Below are 17,658 nucleotides of genomic sequence, written 5' to 3'. Positions count from 1 at the left end.
TGCCACACACATTTTCACATACAATACAGGGATTCAGATTAGATAATTCATCTACTGGTATGTTTTTATATGGTAGAAGGAAATCCTGTAGAATGTCCTGTAGACATAGGGAGAAGTTTCACAGAAACACTACACAGCCTGAGTTTAGGATTAAACCCCAAATCCTGAAATTATAAGGCAACAACACTTACTGTGTAAAACAACAGATACAATCTAAGATACCTTCATTTCAAAAGAAAAACATTCAGTTGAATTTGAATAGAAATATTGTATTGCACTGATTAAAGAACTGTGATAAGCTGTTGAAATCTGAAGTATCCCAAAGAGTAACGGGTAGATGGAAAACAACTATTTTATTGAGTTTGCAAGCCTGACAATGCTTAATAAACAGCAGTTTACAATATCAAACTCATTACAGGATATACAACAGTATTCAAAATATCATGACAAATGTTGTTATGGAGGCTTTATTTTCATATCTTTCTTTTTAAAAAGCCTATATACATTTGTAGAACTCCTGAAACAATTTGTAAACATGCTGTTTTCTGCTTACTTTGGAAATGCTTAAATGCTTAAATGTTGCTGGCAGAAAATTCAGATAATTATTTCCTGTTTTACATTCTCTGTTTGTGAGCAGAGAGAGTGAGCGAGAGAGAGAGAGAGAGAGAGAGAGACAGAGAGAGAGAGAGATCCTGATCCTGATATTCTATTCAATATCCTTAATTCCAAACCTTTTCATTTACATCAAAATAATACTCAGTAGGTATAATAGCAAAAATTCAGTGGTATAAGTATTAGTCATAGTGTAGTCAAAAATACAGAGCATTCTGATAATAAATATATCAAAACTCTTAGGAATAATAGCCAGTTAGCTTATCAATACACAGACATTGTGTATTGTCACTATATTAAACTACTGTGCAACCGAAACACAAGCTTAATCCACAGAGCTCTTCTTTCAGACGGTCACAGTTTTTATGACAGTCTGCTGTCCCTCACCAACCAGCACAACCTTTCCTTCGTCTCTTTCTCTTTTCATCATCTTCGTCTTCTTCATGATGAAACGAAACCCAAACACTCCAAGCATAATGCCTAAACTTAGAACTAGGACCACCAAAGCCAGAGCCAGCAGATTTGAAATTTTGCCCTCATTTAGCAGTAAATGCTCCCTCAGACCCACACAAAGTGCACTCAGGCCAACCAAAGTGCCCCAAAACCCAAAGGCCAACATACAGGAGCTGCAGGACAGCTCAGTGCCTCCAGTTATTACAGTGACGCCTGCAACAGAGACCACCCCACTCGGGAAAGTCACCGTTTCAGACTTAGGGTCATATGTCACTGTGGGGGTCGGGTGAGGGAGTGAAGAGATATCAAGGATTGGTTCCATTGACACAAACTTGTTTTAAAGGAGTACAGTATATCTCAATATGTTCTGTGACCAGTAACAGTGTTATTAACACATTTTTTTAAGGGCACATTCATCAGGATGTTGCTGATTAGCTAAACATCAGATACTTGGATATCAGGGAAATTTCCAGTCCTCTCTGATGTCAGTCCAACAGAGTAATATGACCAGAGGTACTGTAAAAGCTGCTGTGTTTCTTCATTCAGGTTCCTCTCAAAGTTCTTCTGGTTCAGCCGGCTTTTTTTTTTCCTGGTTTAGATCCTATCATTTAGACAAAAGAAATAATGATGAGCGTTTATTAATGTCAAAGTCTCTCGGTAATGCTGCCTTAAAATTTTATGAATGCACTAGGTTTCTTTCTCAATGGCTTACATAAGCCATACTAATACAAATCTATAAAAACTGGGAAAAAATTTAAATAGCTTTTATCAACCATACAGTGCATAATACTATCCAACTTATTCCTATTATTAAGTCATACGATCTTTGTAGTTTGGCCTTTGCTCAAACAATTGGCATACTTGTAAATATATTATCACTAAGTACTTGCTTCTAATTAGTGCCTGATATATTTTACACATTTGTACAAAGCATTCAGTCTACTCTTTCTGCTTGTGCCAAAACAGTCTTACTTACTAAACATGGTACATAGAAATACAGGCAGAAAAAGGCAGTAAAAATTGTTCATGACAATTGTCAAAAAAACCTACTACTTAACATGCAATGATTTTTTACTTTAATTATTTAAACATACAACATAAAATAGCAGAATCACTATAAAGAAACAAGAATAATTAAAAGAAAACATTCCAACTTACCTTTTAACTTAGTCAGTCAAGCAAATATATCCAAAGCATTTTCTCTAACAAATTCAGTTGACATGTTAGTAACATGCAATGAATAAACTCATCCTCGTGGCTGAGAAACACTAAAGCACCGATTCTATGTACCGACTGAAAGCAAGAGCCGTCCTTTACCCAAGCTGATTCTTTTAATTACATGGGGAAAATAGGCAGATTTTAATAAGGTTTAATAATATTTTTTAAGATTTATAATCTCTCTATAGGAGCTAAGTCTCAAAGGGAAGAATATGTACTATGATTGTGTGAAGTCAGAGACCAGGGTTTTTATTTGGCCCTTGTTATTATTTGCGTTATCACTTGTTTTCATTGCTCTTTGTGTTCAGAAGGAATTCCATGTCTGTCATTAAGCATCATTAAGACCCATTACCTCCTATTTATCTAAGTTCCACTCCCTTCCTTTTCTCCATCGCACATTGTCACTAAACACATGGTTACACTTTTAGCAACGGCATTGTTTTCTAGGAAGAAAGTTTGTTTTTTCCTTTTGTAAGAAATTTGGAGTTTTAAAGACTTTTCTGGTACTAAACCACAGTAGAATATTTTATAACATCACTTTTCTCTCGTTTCATTGCTCTTGAGTACATGGTCCACAATAACAAATTTTTTAGTATCATTAATTTATAGTGCTTTTAATTTTACTTACGTTTTTTAATTACAATATTCAAATTCATAACGTTACAAAGCAGAATTGCATTTAACCTTGGACAAATATAAACAAATTAAACTAGTTGAATTACAGTATGTGCAAATAATACAGTTAAACAATTCAATTTTGAGACATGATCAACTTTAGCTTCCTTCTGAAAGTCTACTCTTTAGCACCATATTCATAGTCAACAGTAGCAATATCTGAGACAGTGGATACATATGAGCACCTCTGGAGCAATTTATCATTTATTTTATTGCAAAGGAAACAGTGTGGGAGTGAGCTGCAATTTATGTGAGCCATGTGTTGCTTCTACATGCTGAGAAGAACCTTATGTTGCTGCTCAACAATACAAACATATGAAGAAACTCATGATTTATATGAAAATTGCAGCTTGTTCTCCTCACTGTCCTGAGAGCTGCCTGCCCCATATCCAGCATAACCTCCAGGTCTGTAGAGAATTCAGAAACAATTAAGAGTTCAAATAAAGGTTTGGTAAATCAAAGTAATGTGGTTTACATCTATACAGAGACAACAATGGTACTGTTGACTTGCTTTTAGGTATTACATCATACCAATCACTTGTGTACCCACTAAATGCTGAAGAAAAAAAAAAGCAGTGGAAGAATACATCGCTGTGGCTTTGGTGTTAATATCCACATTTTTTCATGAGGACAAAGTCTATTTAAGAATCTTCCACAATCCTTTAAATCGTGATCCATTATGAGTAGAGATTCTTTGGCTTATTCAAGTAAGTAAAGTATAAAATCTTTAGATGTCAACAGGATAAAATTAGCATAATTGTGGCCTCAAGAAGTTTATTGTTGTGGTGATGGCATTGTAATAGGCTCAAGCTAGTAATCCAATAGAAATGGGATCTCAGAGGCCAAAAATAGTTGAGCCAAAATCCCTGTTGAGTTAATGACAAAGATATAGGTATATATACAATTAAAAAAATTTAAATCAAAAAGCTTAAGTTAAGGAATATGATTATATGAAGGGAAGATTTAATTTTACATAACAATGCTATGCCATTTACCCTGTATATACAGTATATACTGTTCTTATAATAGAAACCAACACATAATAAAATAATAATTATCAATAATTAGATAACATATTTTTAAGATTATAAGAAGATTATAAATAGGTTGTAATTATAAAAAATAAATTCTGCCCAATTAACATGCAGCCAAAGGAAAAGCAACATGAATAGGACAACAAATCAATATGGGTTGAGGATGTGTGAATGGTTTCTAAATGTCATTGGTTTTGCCTCAAGAAACCTGCAGAGAAGATGTGTGTTGACTTCATAAGAAGCCAGAAAAAACCTTACCAGCTTCAATTTAAGAATTGAGAGAGGATTAAATTGGGTCAGAGCCAAGAGTAATTGAAGGGAGATCCAAACATCCCAGATGGCCCTGTTTACTTTCTGTTGAAGAACAAGCAAAGCTTTATGACTAAATTTGGCTTAAAATAATGACAGTATATTAGAAATCACAGATAGAGGACATGTGGGTCTGCAGGTTGGCTACAATTCTAAACAAACACTAATGGGAGTGGGATAATACAAGATGAATGAAATGGTAGCTTTCTGAAGAAAAAAAAACAGAAGAACAGATGGTAAAGCTTAAAGATCCTCAGTTACTAAGTATTTCAGAAACTAACTGATTATTGACTAACTAACTAACTGAAAATTTTCTGAAACTAATTGATTGCATAGTTGTTTAGATTAATCACTGTAACAGTTATTTTTTGTAAATTAAGAATAGTTTGAGTATTGAGTATGAGTATTGAGAAAAGTTAGCAATACCTGTATGATATGTGCGATATGAAACTTAAAGTTTTACCCCCTTAACAGACAGACTGTGATTGGTAAAGTAGGTGCTTTGCTCTCTAGTTAGATTTTATAAATTGTAGAAACAAAGAGATTAATTCAAATCTCAACAGCTTATGGGAGTAAAATCCACCTTTACCAGACTTAACCCTGCTGTCAGAGGTAACCACCTAATTCCTTCTCCACCCACTGTTTTATCTCACCCCCTCTTCTCCCTGCTCTTTACAAGTCAGATTTGGTAATCTCTAAGAAGGCAACCATATTGCTGAAAGAAAAAAATCCTATTAATTGAGAGTCAGCCTTTGAGAGAGAGAAGGATTCTGCCTGTGGCATTAAGTTATTGCTTCTGAATCCAGGTCCAGCAATGGGAAACTCCAAGAGCAGTGCCATGTCCAAAGAGATCCTAAAAGATCTGAAGATATCAACAAATTTTTCAGAGGATGAGCTCAGCCAGTGGTATGAGAATTTCCAGAAACAATGCCCATCTGGACGCATAGCACCAGATGACTTTGAGAAGATCTATGAGCGCTTCTTTCCTGACAGCGATGCCACTACGTATGCCAAGCATGTCTTTCGATCATTTGACACAAATGACGATGGGACACTAGATTTCAAGGAGTACATAATTGCTCTGCACATGACATCAGGTGGAAAAACAGAGAGGAAGCTGGAGTGGGCTTTCTCACTGTTTGATGTTGACAAGAATGGCTACATAACCAAGACAGAAGTAGCAGAAATCTGCCAGGTAAATGCTTATGAATAACTACAAAGTCTGTAATATACAGTAAGACCACTTCAGGCAATATCGTGAATCATTTATAAGGCATAGTTTTATCTAAATTTGAGGATTTCAGCAAATAAAAATGAGAACATCTTTTTATTGTCCTTTCTTAAAGGAAATTAATTACATATACAGCAGGAGAATATTAGTTTATCATAACTAAAAATCTAGCATTGTTGCTTCAAATATATTGGCTTTTTTGTATACGCACAATTAAAAAAAAAAACCTGCCTAGTCTAGTGTCAATCATTGATTGAGTAAACACTAATCATTGCGGATGTACATATTGTAGTTAACATTTTACATGCACATGTTAGCTCACTTTGTACTTCATAAACATTATACTTGGTTTATTAATGTTTAGGTTTATTCTTGATTAACTAATGCAGAAAAAATGTACATGTACTGTCATAACATGTCTATAATATTTGTTTCATTTTTTATAGTTTTATATGTTCATTTTATATGTTGTGTTTCAGAAATAAACATAATAAAATGTCAATTAAAGGTAAAATATAGTGGAATATTACTAGATATTATCAGATTACTAGTGTCCAGGACTATGGAAAAAGCTTTTAATTATAGTCACTTTAATTATAGTCACTTTAATGTCTTTTTTCAGCTTAACTAGCAGTTAAACACCACAATTAAGGCCAATTAATTATTAATGATTGACTTTAAATTTCTAAATCTGCACTGAAAGTAAAACTCCAACCTGAGGTCATTGGTGACTCAGTGGTTTAAGGTCAGGTTTCAAGCCCCCACATTGCCAAGCTACCACTGTTGAACCTTTGAGCAAAACCATCTTTGCACTGTGTATGCTGTAACGTTCATAAAGGCTAGGGTTTTTTTTTTTGAAGACTTTTTAGCTTTATTTTAAGTTTTCCTTAAGTAACATTATTTAACAGAAACAAAACATGGATTTCAACATTAATACACCAAAAGTGATAATCAATGCCTGCATTAATGTTCACACCATCTGTGAGTAAAATTACAACCTAAAATGCCCAATGTGATTCAACACATTAATTACTGTTTTTATTAATTAATGTTTTAGTTAGTATTTTAAATTTTTTCACACTTTGTATTGACTCAACTTGGATATAAAATAGACTTGGAATTGGGATTATACACCATATGGTCTAAAATTTGTGAACACACAACTATCACACCCATATGTGCTTTTTGAGCATGCCATTCCACATTTAGTCTCTCCTTTAATTATAATAACCTCCAGTTATCTGTATAGGCTTTGCATTAGATTTTGGAATGAGGTTGTAGAGATTTGTACACAAAAGCATTAGAGTGGTTATTCACTGATGTCATGCTGATCTGGTGTGCAGTTGGGATTCTAGTTTATGAGTAGGGTTGAGGTCAGGGCTCAGTGCAGGCCACCATTTGTCCACTCCAACCTTGGCAAACCATGTCTTCATGGACCTTTACCAGGGAAAATGTAAAATGTAGCATGCTGGTAAAAATGATCTCAGTATAAATAAACCTGTTTTTTGAATGTGTCTAAAATCTACACAAATGGCATCATGAAGACCTAGAAGAAGTCATCCTAGTCTGTAAATAGTTGCTTACTCAGAGATGTGCCAAGAAGGGTAACATTTAGCATGATGCTATAACTACAATGCTTCTCTGTGTGGATAGTGCACAATGTTGAATCTATGCCAAACATATCAATCTGTCCCAAGACAAAATTCTTCACTTCTTTATCACAAATTATTGCAAACTCTAAACATGATTATATATAGCACAACATTATTGAATAAAGCCCAGATGTTTTGCAGTGTCCAGGCTATTATTGTCCTGTGAACAACATCTGTCTGAGATACTGGATCTCTCTATCTCCTTCAGAGTTGCCCATGCTTCTTAGCTGCTTATCTGCTCACTGACTTTTGATGGACATCCTCTTCTAGGCAGTCAGAGATCAGGCATAATATTTAATTTTTTTTAAATAACAGATTTAATGTTGCTCCATGGGGCATTGGGGAATGGGACATGATTTATAACCAAAGCCTGACTGCTAATTTTCAGAAGTTTAGAACTTCCCTGGTCTTCATAATTCTGTTTCACTGGCTATGTTCTTTATGTAAAGAAAAAACTGCATTTTTCTGTCATTTCTTTCCTCTCCACCCCTTAGGCCATTTTTAAGATGATTCCCAAGGAAGACCAAGAGAAGCTTCCAGCAGATGAAAACACACCAGAGAAGAGAGCAGAGAAACTATGGGGGTATTTTAACAAAAAAGACAATGGTAAGATTCAGAGAAGGGTGATAAAAACTTTTTATTACAAATTATTACATATAAATGGTTTTTAAAATTTTGTTATTATGAAGTTAAACAAAAAACAGAAACATTTCTCTCTCTGTTTTCTCAGAGCGGTTGGCTGAAGGGGAATTTGTTCAGGGGGTGATGGATAACGAAAATGCCCTCAACCTAATCCAGTATCAGCCCATTAAATAAACAAACAAAAAAGCTGGACCCAATCTAGGGCCTCCAGTTACTTTGTAAATACTATTATTTTCTGTTTCTTTAATGTTGGCAGTTGTGGTGAATTGTTGTGTGTTCACTTCAGTAATACACACAAATACTCCTGTACTCCCAAACAGCTTGATCATGCATTCATAATGCAAACAGGTATTCGAAATGCATAAAGATCACAATGGCACACACTTTTATTGGACCGGGATGTTGCTGGACAATGTGACTAGAAAGGCATTTCATTTTTATGTTTTCTATATAAAGATACTGGTGGAATTTATTATTTATTATATTAGCTTATTATGTATTAGATTTGTGATGCAATCTGTTGTATATTGATCTCTAGTGCCACCAAGAGGAGGCAGCTGTTTGAACTTTAGGCAAAGTAGGCATTTAAATATTGTGTCTGTGTCATTTATTACTGATGAAATAAAATTTTAAGAAAATGCAAAGTGTGTGTTTTAGACTTCTCTGTGAAGCCCACAGATGTCTTGTAGATTTATGTACAGTGTATGTTAAGTTTATACAGTTTCATTAGACATCATACCAGAGAACTCCAAAAAAAGTCTGACCACCTCTGTGATCATGTTTTCCACATTTGATTGTCTGAGTAATTTGTGATCAAATGTGGAAATATGTGATAGATTATCACATAAACAAATATGAATAGTTTATGTAATAATGCAATCACATGTGCAAAGGAAATTCAGCTGTGAAAAATCACACCACACACCCCACATGTAAAAAATGAATACATGGGAATATGTCTACTACCGATCAAGAGCAGTTCTAGAAAAATAACAGCACATACATTCTGAAATTAATGCTTTTTGCTTTTATCCAATCCGAGTTTAATCCACTCAATATCTAATCATATTCCATTTAAAAGAGAACTCCGTGTTCAGACTGAAACATCATTCCATTTGTCAAGCCTTCTGCATTTAGAGACCCTCAGCATTAGAATTTCACTTCTGCCAATTTACGTAAGTTTCAATAAGAAGGTGAGTCTGTTTCCTCACTGTCTATGGCCTCTTCCACGTAATCCATCTCCCTCTCGCAGTCCTCACACTCCTCAGGTTTGCATCCTTCTATCAGCACTACTTCTGCCTTCATTTCCATACGCTCATGCTCTAGCCACATACTATCAATCACAACAAAAGGCTGCTGTAGGCCATTAACAGAGTAGAGTCCAACTCCTGAAACCACCTCCTCATAGGAAGGAGCTGCACATGTTTTCTCCAGTTGTAGTCTCTTTCGACGGTGAATCTCAATGATAGTCTTGGTATAGGAGTTGAAGGTGAGTACAGCAGCACCCATACAGCAGCTAAAAGACATCCAGGCCATGCTGAAAAGGAACGAAGAAAACAATTAATAATGAAAATTTTAAAGTGGAAAAAGAATAAATGATCAATGAGATGTAAGTGAAGGAGATGAAAGAGTAGAAAAACATGGCTAGAAGTCTCATAGTGGCACAGCAACAACTTTAACACTTGAGAAGTCTGAAGAGAAATAAGCTGTCCCTAAATCTTGTGTTGAAAGTGTGTTCTAGAGGGCCTTCTGACAAAATCTACCAGGATTGAACAGAAGGCTCAATAACAGTTATTCAAAATAGCTCTGTTCTTCCTCCTACCATTCCGGAAGGCTTCACACCTACTGTACTAACTACTAACCTAGTAACAGTTTCTTCCTAAGAGCCATTTCACATCTGAACTCTGAATTCACAACACAGTCCAGCAACACCGTTTGTGAGATGTCTCACTCAGAGCAACTTACAGAAGTGCTTGGAAGTCTTTCTCAATGAAATGAGAAATGAGTACTGGCCCATCATTTTAAACTCGGTTGAGAAATAATATACCATGAAACTTTTAAGTGTTAATGATACTTCAGGAAGCGTTAGAACTTTAGACATTGTTTGAAGACAGTAAGTGACCCTGTGCTGTTTGGACATCCTGAGGAAGGTCACTCCACCACCTAGTTGCCAAAAGAGAGAAGAGTCGTGATGCCTACCTACCTTGTACCCTGTAAGATGGTGGGACCAGTCAAGCAGTGCTGGAGGATCTGAGGGAGCATGTTGCAGTTAGGGGAGTAATAAAGTGCTTTAAGTTTAGAGAGTGTTTGTCCATTTTTGGTTTTGTGGTCAAGCATCAGTGTTTATCTGTAGGCAGCTACAAGAAGCCAAAGGAAATAGTGTAGCAGTGGGCTGGGGAAGGAGAATTTAGGATTGTTGAAAACAAATCACAAAGGTGCATTCTGGATCAGTTGCAGAGGCTAAATGGGGCTCAGAGACAAATTTGCCATTAGCAAGCTACAGGAGTCCAGTCTGGAAATGACAAGGGACTGAAAGAACACCAGAAATAACTCCTGTGTACAATACAAAATTCAGTCTTATTTTATGTTATATTATATTAGATTATTTTAAGATTAGATTAGATTATACAATATGTCCTATATATTCAATATTTGTTTGTGATGCACTGTACTTTGTATTACCTGTATTTGTCTATTTATTAACATTTCTATTATACAGAGTGTTTTCCTCTATTTGTAAATTTAGTAATTGAATTGTTTTAGGATATCAGCAAAAATAATTTCAATAAACTTTTAATCATTGTAAATGGAAATTCTATTGTGAATTTACCCATGTGTCATTGCGTATGTACACTGTAATGAGTATTAAAGAAAAGAATGAGTACACTCACGCAAAAGACCAGCCATAGTCCCAGTTCTGAGGTCTCCAGGCTTTGGGTCCTATAATCACAGTCACCTGGAAAACTGTGGTGTACATCATGTGGGCCATCATTCCAGTTAGGCCTGAGAAAGAAATGCGAGGGACATACTGTAAAGCTCCAAATAGGAAAAACAAAAACATGGAAATCTTTTTGCAGATGTTTATGAAACAAAAAATAACAGAAAACACTAGCTTCACCTCGTACCTGAAAGCACAGTGCATAAGGCTGCAAATGCGTTGATTTTGAGTGCATACATTTCTTTATTCATACAAAGAACCTCCAACCACATCAGCAGAAAACCTGTCCCCAACAGACCGATGTATATGAACTCAGATATCATAGACAACCAGAGAACACCTTCAACAGATAAAAAAGTAAGAGGATTCACGCATACATATCTATATAAATCTATAACTTTTCAGATAGATAGATACTGATTCTTAATATTTTCTTACCATGTGTATCTTCAGGAGTCAGATCTAAAAACCTGCGACATCGTTCCCCTGTAGAATAACAGTCAAAGCATTTCCTTGTAATATACATTACTAAAACATTTCCATATATAGGCATTTACGTTGGAATTGTGATGTGTATTCCATTGCTAATTCTTTCATATTCCATCTTTCTCTCCTCAAATTCTTCAGATTTTGCTTGGTAGGGGTTCTCTTACCATCAGCATGTTTCTCACAGGATTTCCAGAATCCTGCATGGAAGTAGCGAAACATGTATTTGTCCTCTCCTGTTTCCCAAATGTACTGCACAGCATTAGCCAGCTGTGTCTGTTGGGTCTTAATTAGCACTTCTGAATGGTTTTGTGATACTGTTTCATTAGAAGGAAGCTCTGGGCAGACAAAGTGATTAAAGGTCAGATATCTCAAGTTAGAACAAGTCCAAAATATTTCTGTAAATAATAGCACTGAAGTCAATAATTCATATCTAAGAAACACAGTGTATAATCTCTGTGACCTTATGGAAAAATTATACACATTTGACATGTGATAATATGTTCTTCACCGTGTTATGCTATGCTATACAATCGTGACTTCAAGTAAACATGCGAAAATAATTATATGTGGAAAATAATATAACATGTTCATACATGGGAAAATTAACACGTGCAGAGTGAACTTGCAAAAAGATAAATGGTGGGAAATAAACAAACAAACAAACAAACAAACAAACAAATAAATAAATAAAGTCACACTGAAACATAAAACTAAACGTCTCCATTTATGGCCCGGACGCATAATTCGCTCACTTTACAGGTCATTGTGTGTGTGTGTGTGTGTGTGTGTGTGTGTGTGTGTGTGTGTGTGTGTGTGTGTGTGTGTGTGTGTGTGTGTGTGTGTGCGCGTGCACGCGCGTGTGTGTCTCTTCCTTTAATCAGATATTTGAATGGGATTTGGGAGCTTAAGCTGTAGGTTTAGTGAATATCATCTCAGAGAGTACTTTAGGAGATCAGAGGTAGTGCCAAAATCTGACAAGCTTAAAACACTACAGATCAGACAGATTAAATTCAATTCAATTATGGTCATACTCAATCTAATTTAAAATCTCACTTGTATTGTATGCATGTTATGAACCAAAGTGAGAGAACAATTTGCACTGCAATTATTTGATTATTTTATTGATTTTTTGCAAAAAATATTTTTTGGCTATACCTTTCTCTTTCAGCAAATTCACTGTGTACAAATTTTAAATTTCACAATTTTTTGCAAAAATCTGTTAATCAAACTGATCAAAACTACTAAACATTTGAAAAGAATCCAGAATTTTAACTTTGTAATACTAATTTAATTAAATACATTTATTTTACATTTACTTATGTTCAATATATTAAAGGCAATCTGTTTTATTTGATCACAATCTGATATGTCAAAGATTACTAACAACATTGCATGGTTTTTGTGCAGCATCAGATTTACGTTTTTTCTCCCTCACTTGCTGTTTTTGGCTGTTTTTGCACAGCCATTACATGAAAAAACATGCATTCTTGCTTGTTAATGGTTCCCTCTGCTGGAGAGAGGTAACAAGACATTAGCAAATGTTGAGGTTGAAATGATCAAAAATTAAAAAAGTCTCTGGGTCCACTGGGATCACTGAAACTCCACAGAGACTGGATTAATAAATAACCTGAGCTGAGACTTTAGCTTCAATGAAGAAAGAAACTTGTGGCTTGTGATGTTAATATGTGGTTAAATCTATGTTTCTGCAAGAATCACTATCTGCTGTGCTGAAATGAACTTTTTAGGCTTTTTAGTGTAATCTTGCGTTTGAGGTTTTAGGCCTCGATATCTATTCAACACTACTACGTGTGACAAAAAATACACTCAGGACTTTATTGGTAAACAAACAAAAAACAAACAATTAAACAAATAAATAATTGGGAAAATTATCAAATAAAATACAATTATTATTACAGTATTATTTCTTGTTGCTTTCAGTAACTAAGAAGGAAGAAATAAGAAAATGTGTATTATTATTATTATTATTATTATTATCATCATTATTATTATTATTATTATTATTATTATTATTATTATTATTATTATTATTTGCTGTTGTTGTTGTAAGTAGATCTAGAGCTAGATCTGTTTACTCTGTTTAATCTGCACATCACTGTTTAATCTGCACATAACTCTGTTTTGATTGTGCACTTTTTGTTACCTGGTTGCACTGCGCCCACTGCAAAACGCTCGCTGTTGTTCTGGCTGCATTTCTCCATTTTAACCGGTGAGAGGCAAAGCGGTTTCACTACTTTCTGTGTTCCCTCACACCAGTAGGAGGTGCAAAAGGCCAGTATAGATAAAACCAGAGCAAGAGAGGTCAAAGAGAGGCAGAGAAGAGAACGGGAGCGGCGAGGCATATGCTCCAGCATACTCACATTTGGTTCATCTGCAAAGAGAATACCAAAAAGCCCATGATAATAATTATTCAATTGTTCATTCAATAAATAGGTTATTTTTGTTCAGTAATAGGTGCTGGGATGGGGAAGATTCTGAACCGGAAATTGTTAGATTATAGTGGGAAAACCAATAAGAAAATATAGCTGCAAGCAGCGATGGCGGGCCCTCGCATGTTTTTTTATCGCTATACGAGGCCTCCCAGAAAACAATGCACGGTGGGCAAGTGCATGAAGTGGGTAAATATCAGTGGACTATTTTATGTTGTTACTGACACATTTGGGGACTGTAGGTAAATTAAACCCCACATTTTAGACAAACGGGGGCGCTAGTGAGCCACTTAAGAGACACAAATTTGTCTGACCTTTTTGTCCACACTTAACAGCAGACAAATGTGATGTATGTGTCAAATTAATCTAAGCATGCCAAAAGCCTTAAATATGCCTGAAATAAAAGTAAAGTTTGACATGATGCCATGGCAACGGTGTTTGAGATATCAAAAATCCGTTCGCAATTTCGCATTAGATTCAATCGCATGAATCCTCTAGGAGGAGTATTTAAACGTTCATTGCATGCAACTGTGAAAAAATCCACCTTTGGGACTGACACACTTCCTGGGGCCTGTTGGTGGCGCTATACCCGGGACTCACAATAAGCACATCGATGCCATCGGAATCCTTGGCCGAACATACACACCGCGTGTCATCACAATAAGACATTTTTTTTTTTTTTGACATTTTTAGATATTAGACATTTCCTGTTTTTCTGAATTCGCCATAACTTAGTCGAATCACAATGGCAGCACCGTTCGAGATATCAATAATCCCTTCGGAATTTAGCAAGTGCACTGTCTCGGCATCATGTTCACCGCGTTTGATGTCAATCGCATGAATTACCTAGGAGGACTATTTAAAAGTTCACTGCATGCAATTATGAAATAATCCAAAATGGCCAACTTCCTGTTGGGCAGAGCTCATAGTTTAGAGCGTGAAAGTTCGGGTTGATGAGATCTATATGCGTACCAACTCTCGTACATGTGCGTACATAATTGCCCGATGTGTGCACAAATGTTTGTTTTTGCATTACAGGGGGCGCTACAGAGCCCCCCTGCCACGCCCGTATTACAGCCTTTGCCCAAGCCTAGCGTCGCCCGACTCTGACGTGTGTGCCAAATTTCAAGAGTTTTCGAGCATGTTAAGGGACCCCAATTGGTCAATGTGGGAAATAAATAAATAAATAAATAAATAAATAAATAAATAAACCTGAGCAAAAACAATGGGGCTTCGCACCATCGGTGTTCGGGCCCTAATAATAATAAAAAACCCGAGCAAAAACAATAGGGCTTCACACCATCGGTGCTCGGGCCCTAATAATAATAAACCCGAGCAAAAACAATAGGGCTTGGCACCATCGGTGCTCGGGCCCTAATAATAATAAACCCGAGCGAAAACAATAGGGCTTCGCACCAGTCGGTGCTCTGGCCCTAATAAACCCGAGCAAAAACAATAGGGCTTCGCACCATTCGGTGCTCGGGCCCTAATTAAGCATGGATTTATAGGGATGAAGGGAATCCGTAAAGCGATGCTTCCTTCTAAGGGATGAAGTGAACCCACATGATGCAGCACAATGTCCTAGAGCACAAGCATTTTCCCTTAATATGTCATGTGTCTGTGTAAAAAAAAAAAACAAGAGGAAATTAGAAAGCAGCATGATTAAACACAGGCAGCTTCTGAAAGTTGTTTATAGTTTAAAACTAAACATTTAAAAATATTTATCTACTTATTAGCACAGTTTTTCTACAAAAGCCTGATGTTGTAATTATTGCCACCTTTACAATTGATGTTTTGTGACAATACCGAGAATAACAGCACCGAGCCACATCCTGTGACATCAAACAGGTTAGAGACACTTGTAGAAGTATTGTGACGCACTTCTCCATGCAGAACTTCCCTGTTCAGTTCACATCCCATGCTCTCTCAGTAGGATACAAAAAACAGAGGCTGAGATGATTGTTGCAACGAAGTGTTGCAATGATTTTTGTGTTGATTTAAGCAATTCTTTGTTGATTTGGAAGAATGCTTAGTTTATCATGATGAAATCTATGGACAAATCTTATGGGGCCAAAAGTTTACTGTAGGTATCAGATACTTTTCTTTGTTTGCTGTTCCCTTTTTGTGGCCTAATAGTGAATTAGCTGAATGTGATCCTGATCCCCGAAAGTTCGATTTTGGTTCATCTGTTCACAACACACAATGCCAGTGCTGGTGTCCTGGCCTGGGGACTTTTAGGTGTTGCATTTTGTGAGATCTTCTTAGGAAAAGCGTCTTTCTTGTAATTCCTCCACACAGCTTGATGTTATAAAAGTGGTGTTCATCAGTGGCATAAAAGTTCATTAAACTTGATCACTGCCTCTCCCATTCATTAATAGGCTTTAGGAATATCAATACTTTGGGCACATATATTTCAAGAGATTTTTGCAGATACATATTTTCTCTTTTTGTTTGTATGGAGAACATATCGTAAATACTGTAATATTTATTTTACACATTTTTTGCCCATAACTGCATAACTGTTTTCCCCTCAAGTGTTGTTATGCTAACGATCAGTATTCAAATACAATATTTATGTACTTTCTATATATTTTTCCATCAAATTCAATTTTTATTGTAATTCTATTCTACTTCCATTATTATAACACAGACAGTCAAAAAATAATTTCAATTGCATGTCGTAGTGGGTGTGATTGTGTATGTGACCAATAAAATTTTCATTCGAAATGCAAGTCTCGGAAATCTACTGAAAGGGTGGGAAATGTGAGACTACAAATTCTGTGTGTGGTATATAAAATTATATACATGAAATAATATATAAAATGTTTTGTGTGTGTTTTGATGTAATCGGAGCATCTGACTTATTCTCTTTTACTACCGATATTCCTGCTGCTTAAATGTCCTTATAGCATACCATATTCTGAAAAGGGTTTCTAAAAGTCATGACATTATGCATACAGCTGAAATGCTGTGAAAACATTCTAAACACAAAATGATTTACATTATATTAGTTGTTACTTCAGTGAATTCTACTTCACATCTTTTAGTAATGTAACAATAAATGTACACAATTTAAAACACTGCAAATCAAATCAAAGTGACTGCTGATATTTTATAATGACTTGAAACCAAACTTCATTCTCAAAAGATCTTTAAAAAGATCTAAACAGGTTTCTGTGAGTGCAAACCAGCAAGACATTCAAGTCTTTATGTTTGTCTAAATAATTGTATTATAACATTATAACAAAAATGACTTATTGAAATAAAACTATAATACAGATTACTTACAACTCAAAAGTAAATTACTATAATAATAATAATAATAATAATTTAGTTTAGTTATGTGTGTGAGCCAACAGAAATGGTAGTCTCTATCATCCAGACACATAACATAAATGTGCTGAATAAAACACCACACTTTGCTTATTGAATATACAATTTAAAAAACATTTTTAAAAAATCCTTTCCTACCTCCAGAAACAAATACACAATGAACAATTGGGAATGAATTTAGTTCCCTTAGGTCCCTTCCCAGTCCACCCTTTGTCTCCGTTTCCTATTTTCTGGGAAGAGCAGAGCAAAAAATGGCCCTTAGCCATGCAGGGAAGCAAGCTACATGTTTTAGCCTCTCACACTTATCAGGCTTTCACTCATTTTCTCTACATGCCTTCACAAATCTCCTCCTTTTTTAATCCCTCCATCTGTTAGTCAATCTTTTCTTGTTTTGCTCAGACTTTCATTCCTTCCATTTGTACTGTTTCCACTCTGCCAGTGTGATTACACTTTTACTGCACATGAGTGCAAATCACATGCAGAGCTCTCTAAATCATCCAAATATTAACAAGATTTTACACTACAGACATTGGGATTTTTTAAGGATATGACAGCTGCATGGTAATCCCTTGCCTCAGCAACCAACTAATATGCTGCAAGAGGAAAACAAAAGAGAAAGGAAACA

General features: G+C 35.6%; 3 protein-coding genes across 3 annotated transcripts; 1 reads left to right on the top strand and 2 right to left on the bottom strand.

Moving 5' to 3' along the window:
• Positions 1–377: 377 nt before the first annotated feature.
• LOC113644659 (transmembrane protein 100-like) lies at positions 378–1,655 on the bottom strand. The gene has a single exon (XM_047811406.1). It carries the CDS (start codon positions 1,385–1,387, stop codon positions 959–961), a length of 429 nt encoding a protein of 142 aa, XP_047667362.1. The 5' UTR covers positions 1,388–1,655; the 3' UTR covers positions 378–958.
• Positions 1,656–5,115: 3,460 nt separating this feature from the next.
• rcvrn2 (recoverin 2) lies at positions 5,116–8,000 on the top strand. The gene is made up of 3 exons (XM_027148726.2): positions 5,116–5,496; positions 7,679–7,790; positions 7,915–8,000. Exons 1-3 carry the CDS (start codon positions 5,116–5,118, stop codon positions 7,998–8,000), a joined length of 579 nt encoding a protein of 192 aa, XP_027004527.1.
• Positions 7,803–17,616, bottom strand: si:ch211-149k23.9 (germ cell-specific gene 1-like protein). Its single transcript, XM_027148725.2, has 7 exons — positions 17,172–17,616; positions 13,415–13,642; positions 11,418–11,588; positions 11,203–11,250; positions 10,952–11,104; positions 10,718–10,829; positions 7,803–9,363 (listed from the first exon to the last, which is right to left on the bottom strand). The coding sequence occupies exons 2-7, from the start codon at positions 13,623–13,625 to the stop codon at positions 9,009–9,011; spliced, it is 1,050 nt and encodes a 349-aa protein (XP_027004526.2). The 5' UTR covers positions 13,626–13,642; positions 17,172–17,616; the 3' UTR covers positions 7,803–9,008.
• Positions 17,617–17,658: the final 42 nt, after the last annotated feature.

This window comes from Tachysurus fulvidraco, chromosome 3 (genome assembly GCF_022655615.1).
Source record: "Tachysurus fulvidraco isolate hzauxx_2018 chromosome 3, HZAU_PFXX_2.0, whole genome shotgun sequence".
In the NCBI taxonomy this organism is placed as follows: domain Eukaryota; kingdom Metazoa; phylum Chordata; class Actinopteri; order Siluriformes; family Bagridae; genus Tachysurus; species Tachysurus fulvidraco.
This window is presented reverse-complemented; position numbering and strand designations above follow the sequence as displayed.

Coding starts and splice junctions, on each gene's coding strand:
- LOC113644659 (XM_047811406.1), bottom strand. CDS start 1,387: ATGGAACCAATCCTTGATATCTCTTCACTCCCTCACCCGACCCCCACA.
- rcvrn2 (XM_027148726.2), top strand. CDS start 5,116: ATGGGAAACTCCAAGAGCAGTGCCATGTCCAAAGAGATCCTAAAAGAT. Junction 5,497..7,678: donor AAGTAGCAGAAATCTGCCAG/GTAAATGCTTAT, acceptor TCCACCCCTTAG/GCCATTTTTAAGATGATTCC. Junction 7,791..7,914: donor TTTTAACAAAAAAGACAATG/GTAAGATTCAGA, acceptor CTGTTTTCTCAG/AGCGGTTGGCTGAAGGGGAA.
- si:ch211-149k23.9 (XM_027148725.2), bottom strand. CDS start 13,625: ATGCTGGAGCATATGCCTCGCCGCTCCCGTTCTCTTCTCTGCCTCTCT. Junction 11,589..13,414: donor AGTGGGCGCAGTGCAACCAG/GTAACAAAAAGT, acceptor TTGTCTGCCCAG/AGCTTCCTTCTAATGAAACA. Junction 11,105..11,202: donor GACTCCTGAAGATACACATG/GTAAGAAAATAT, acceptor TATCTGTTGAAG/GTGTTCTCTGGTTGTCTATG.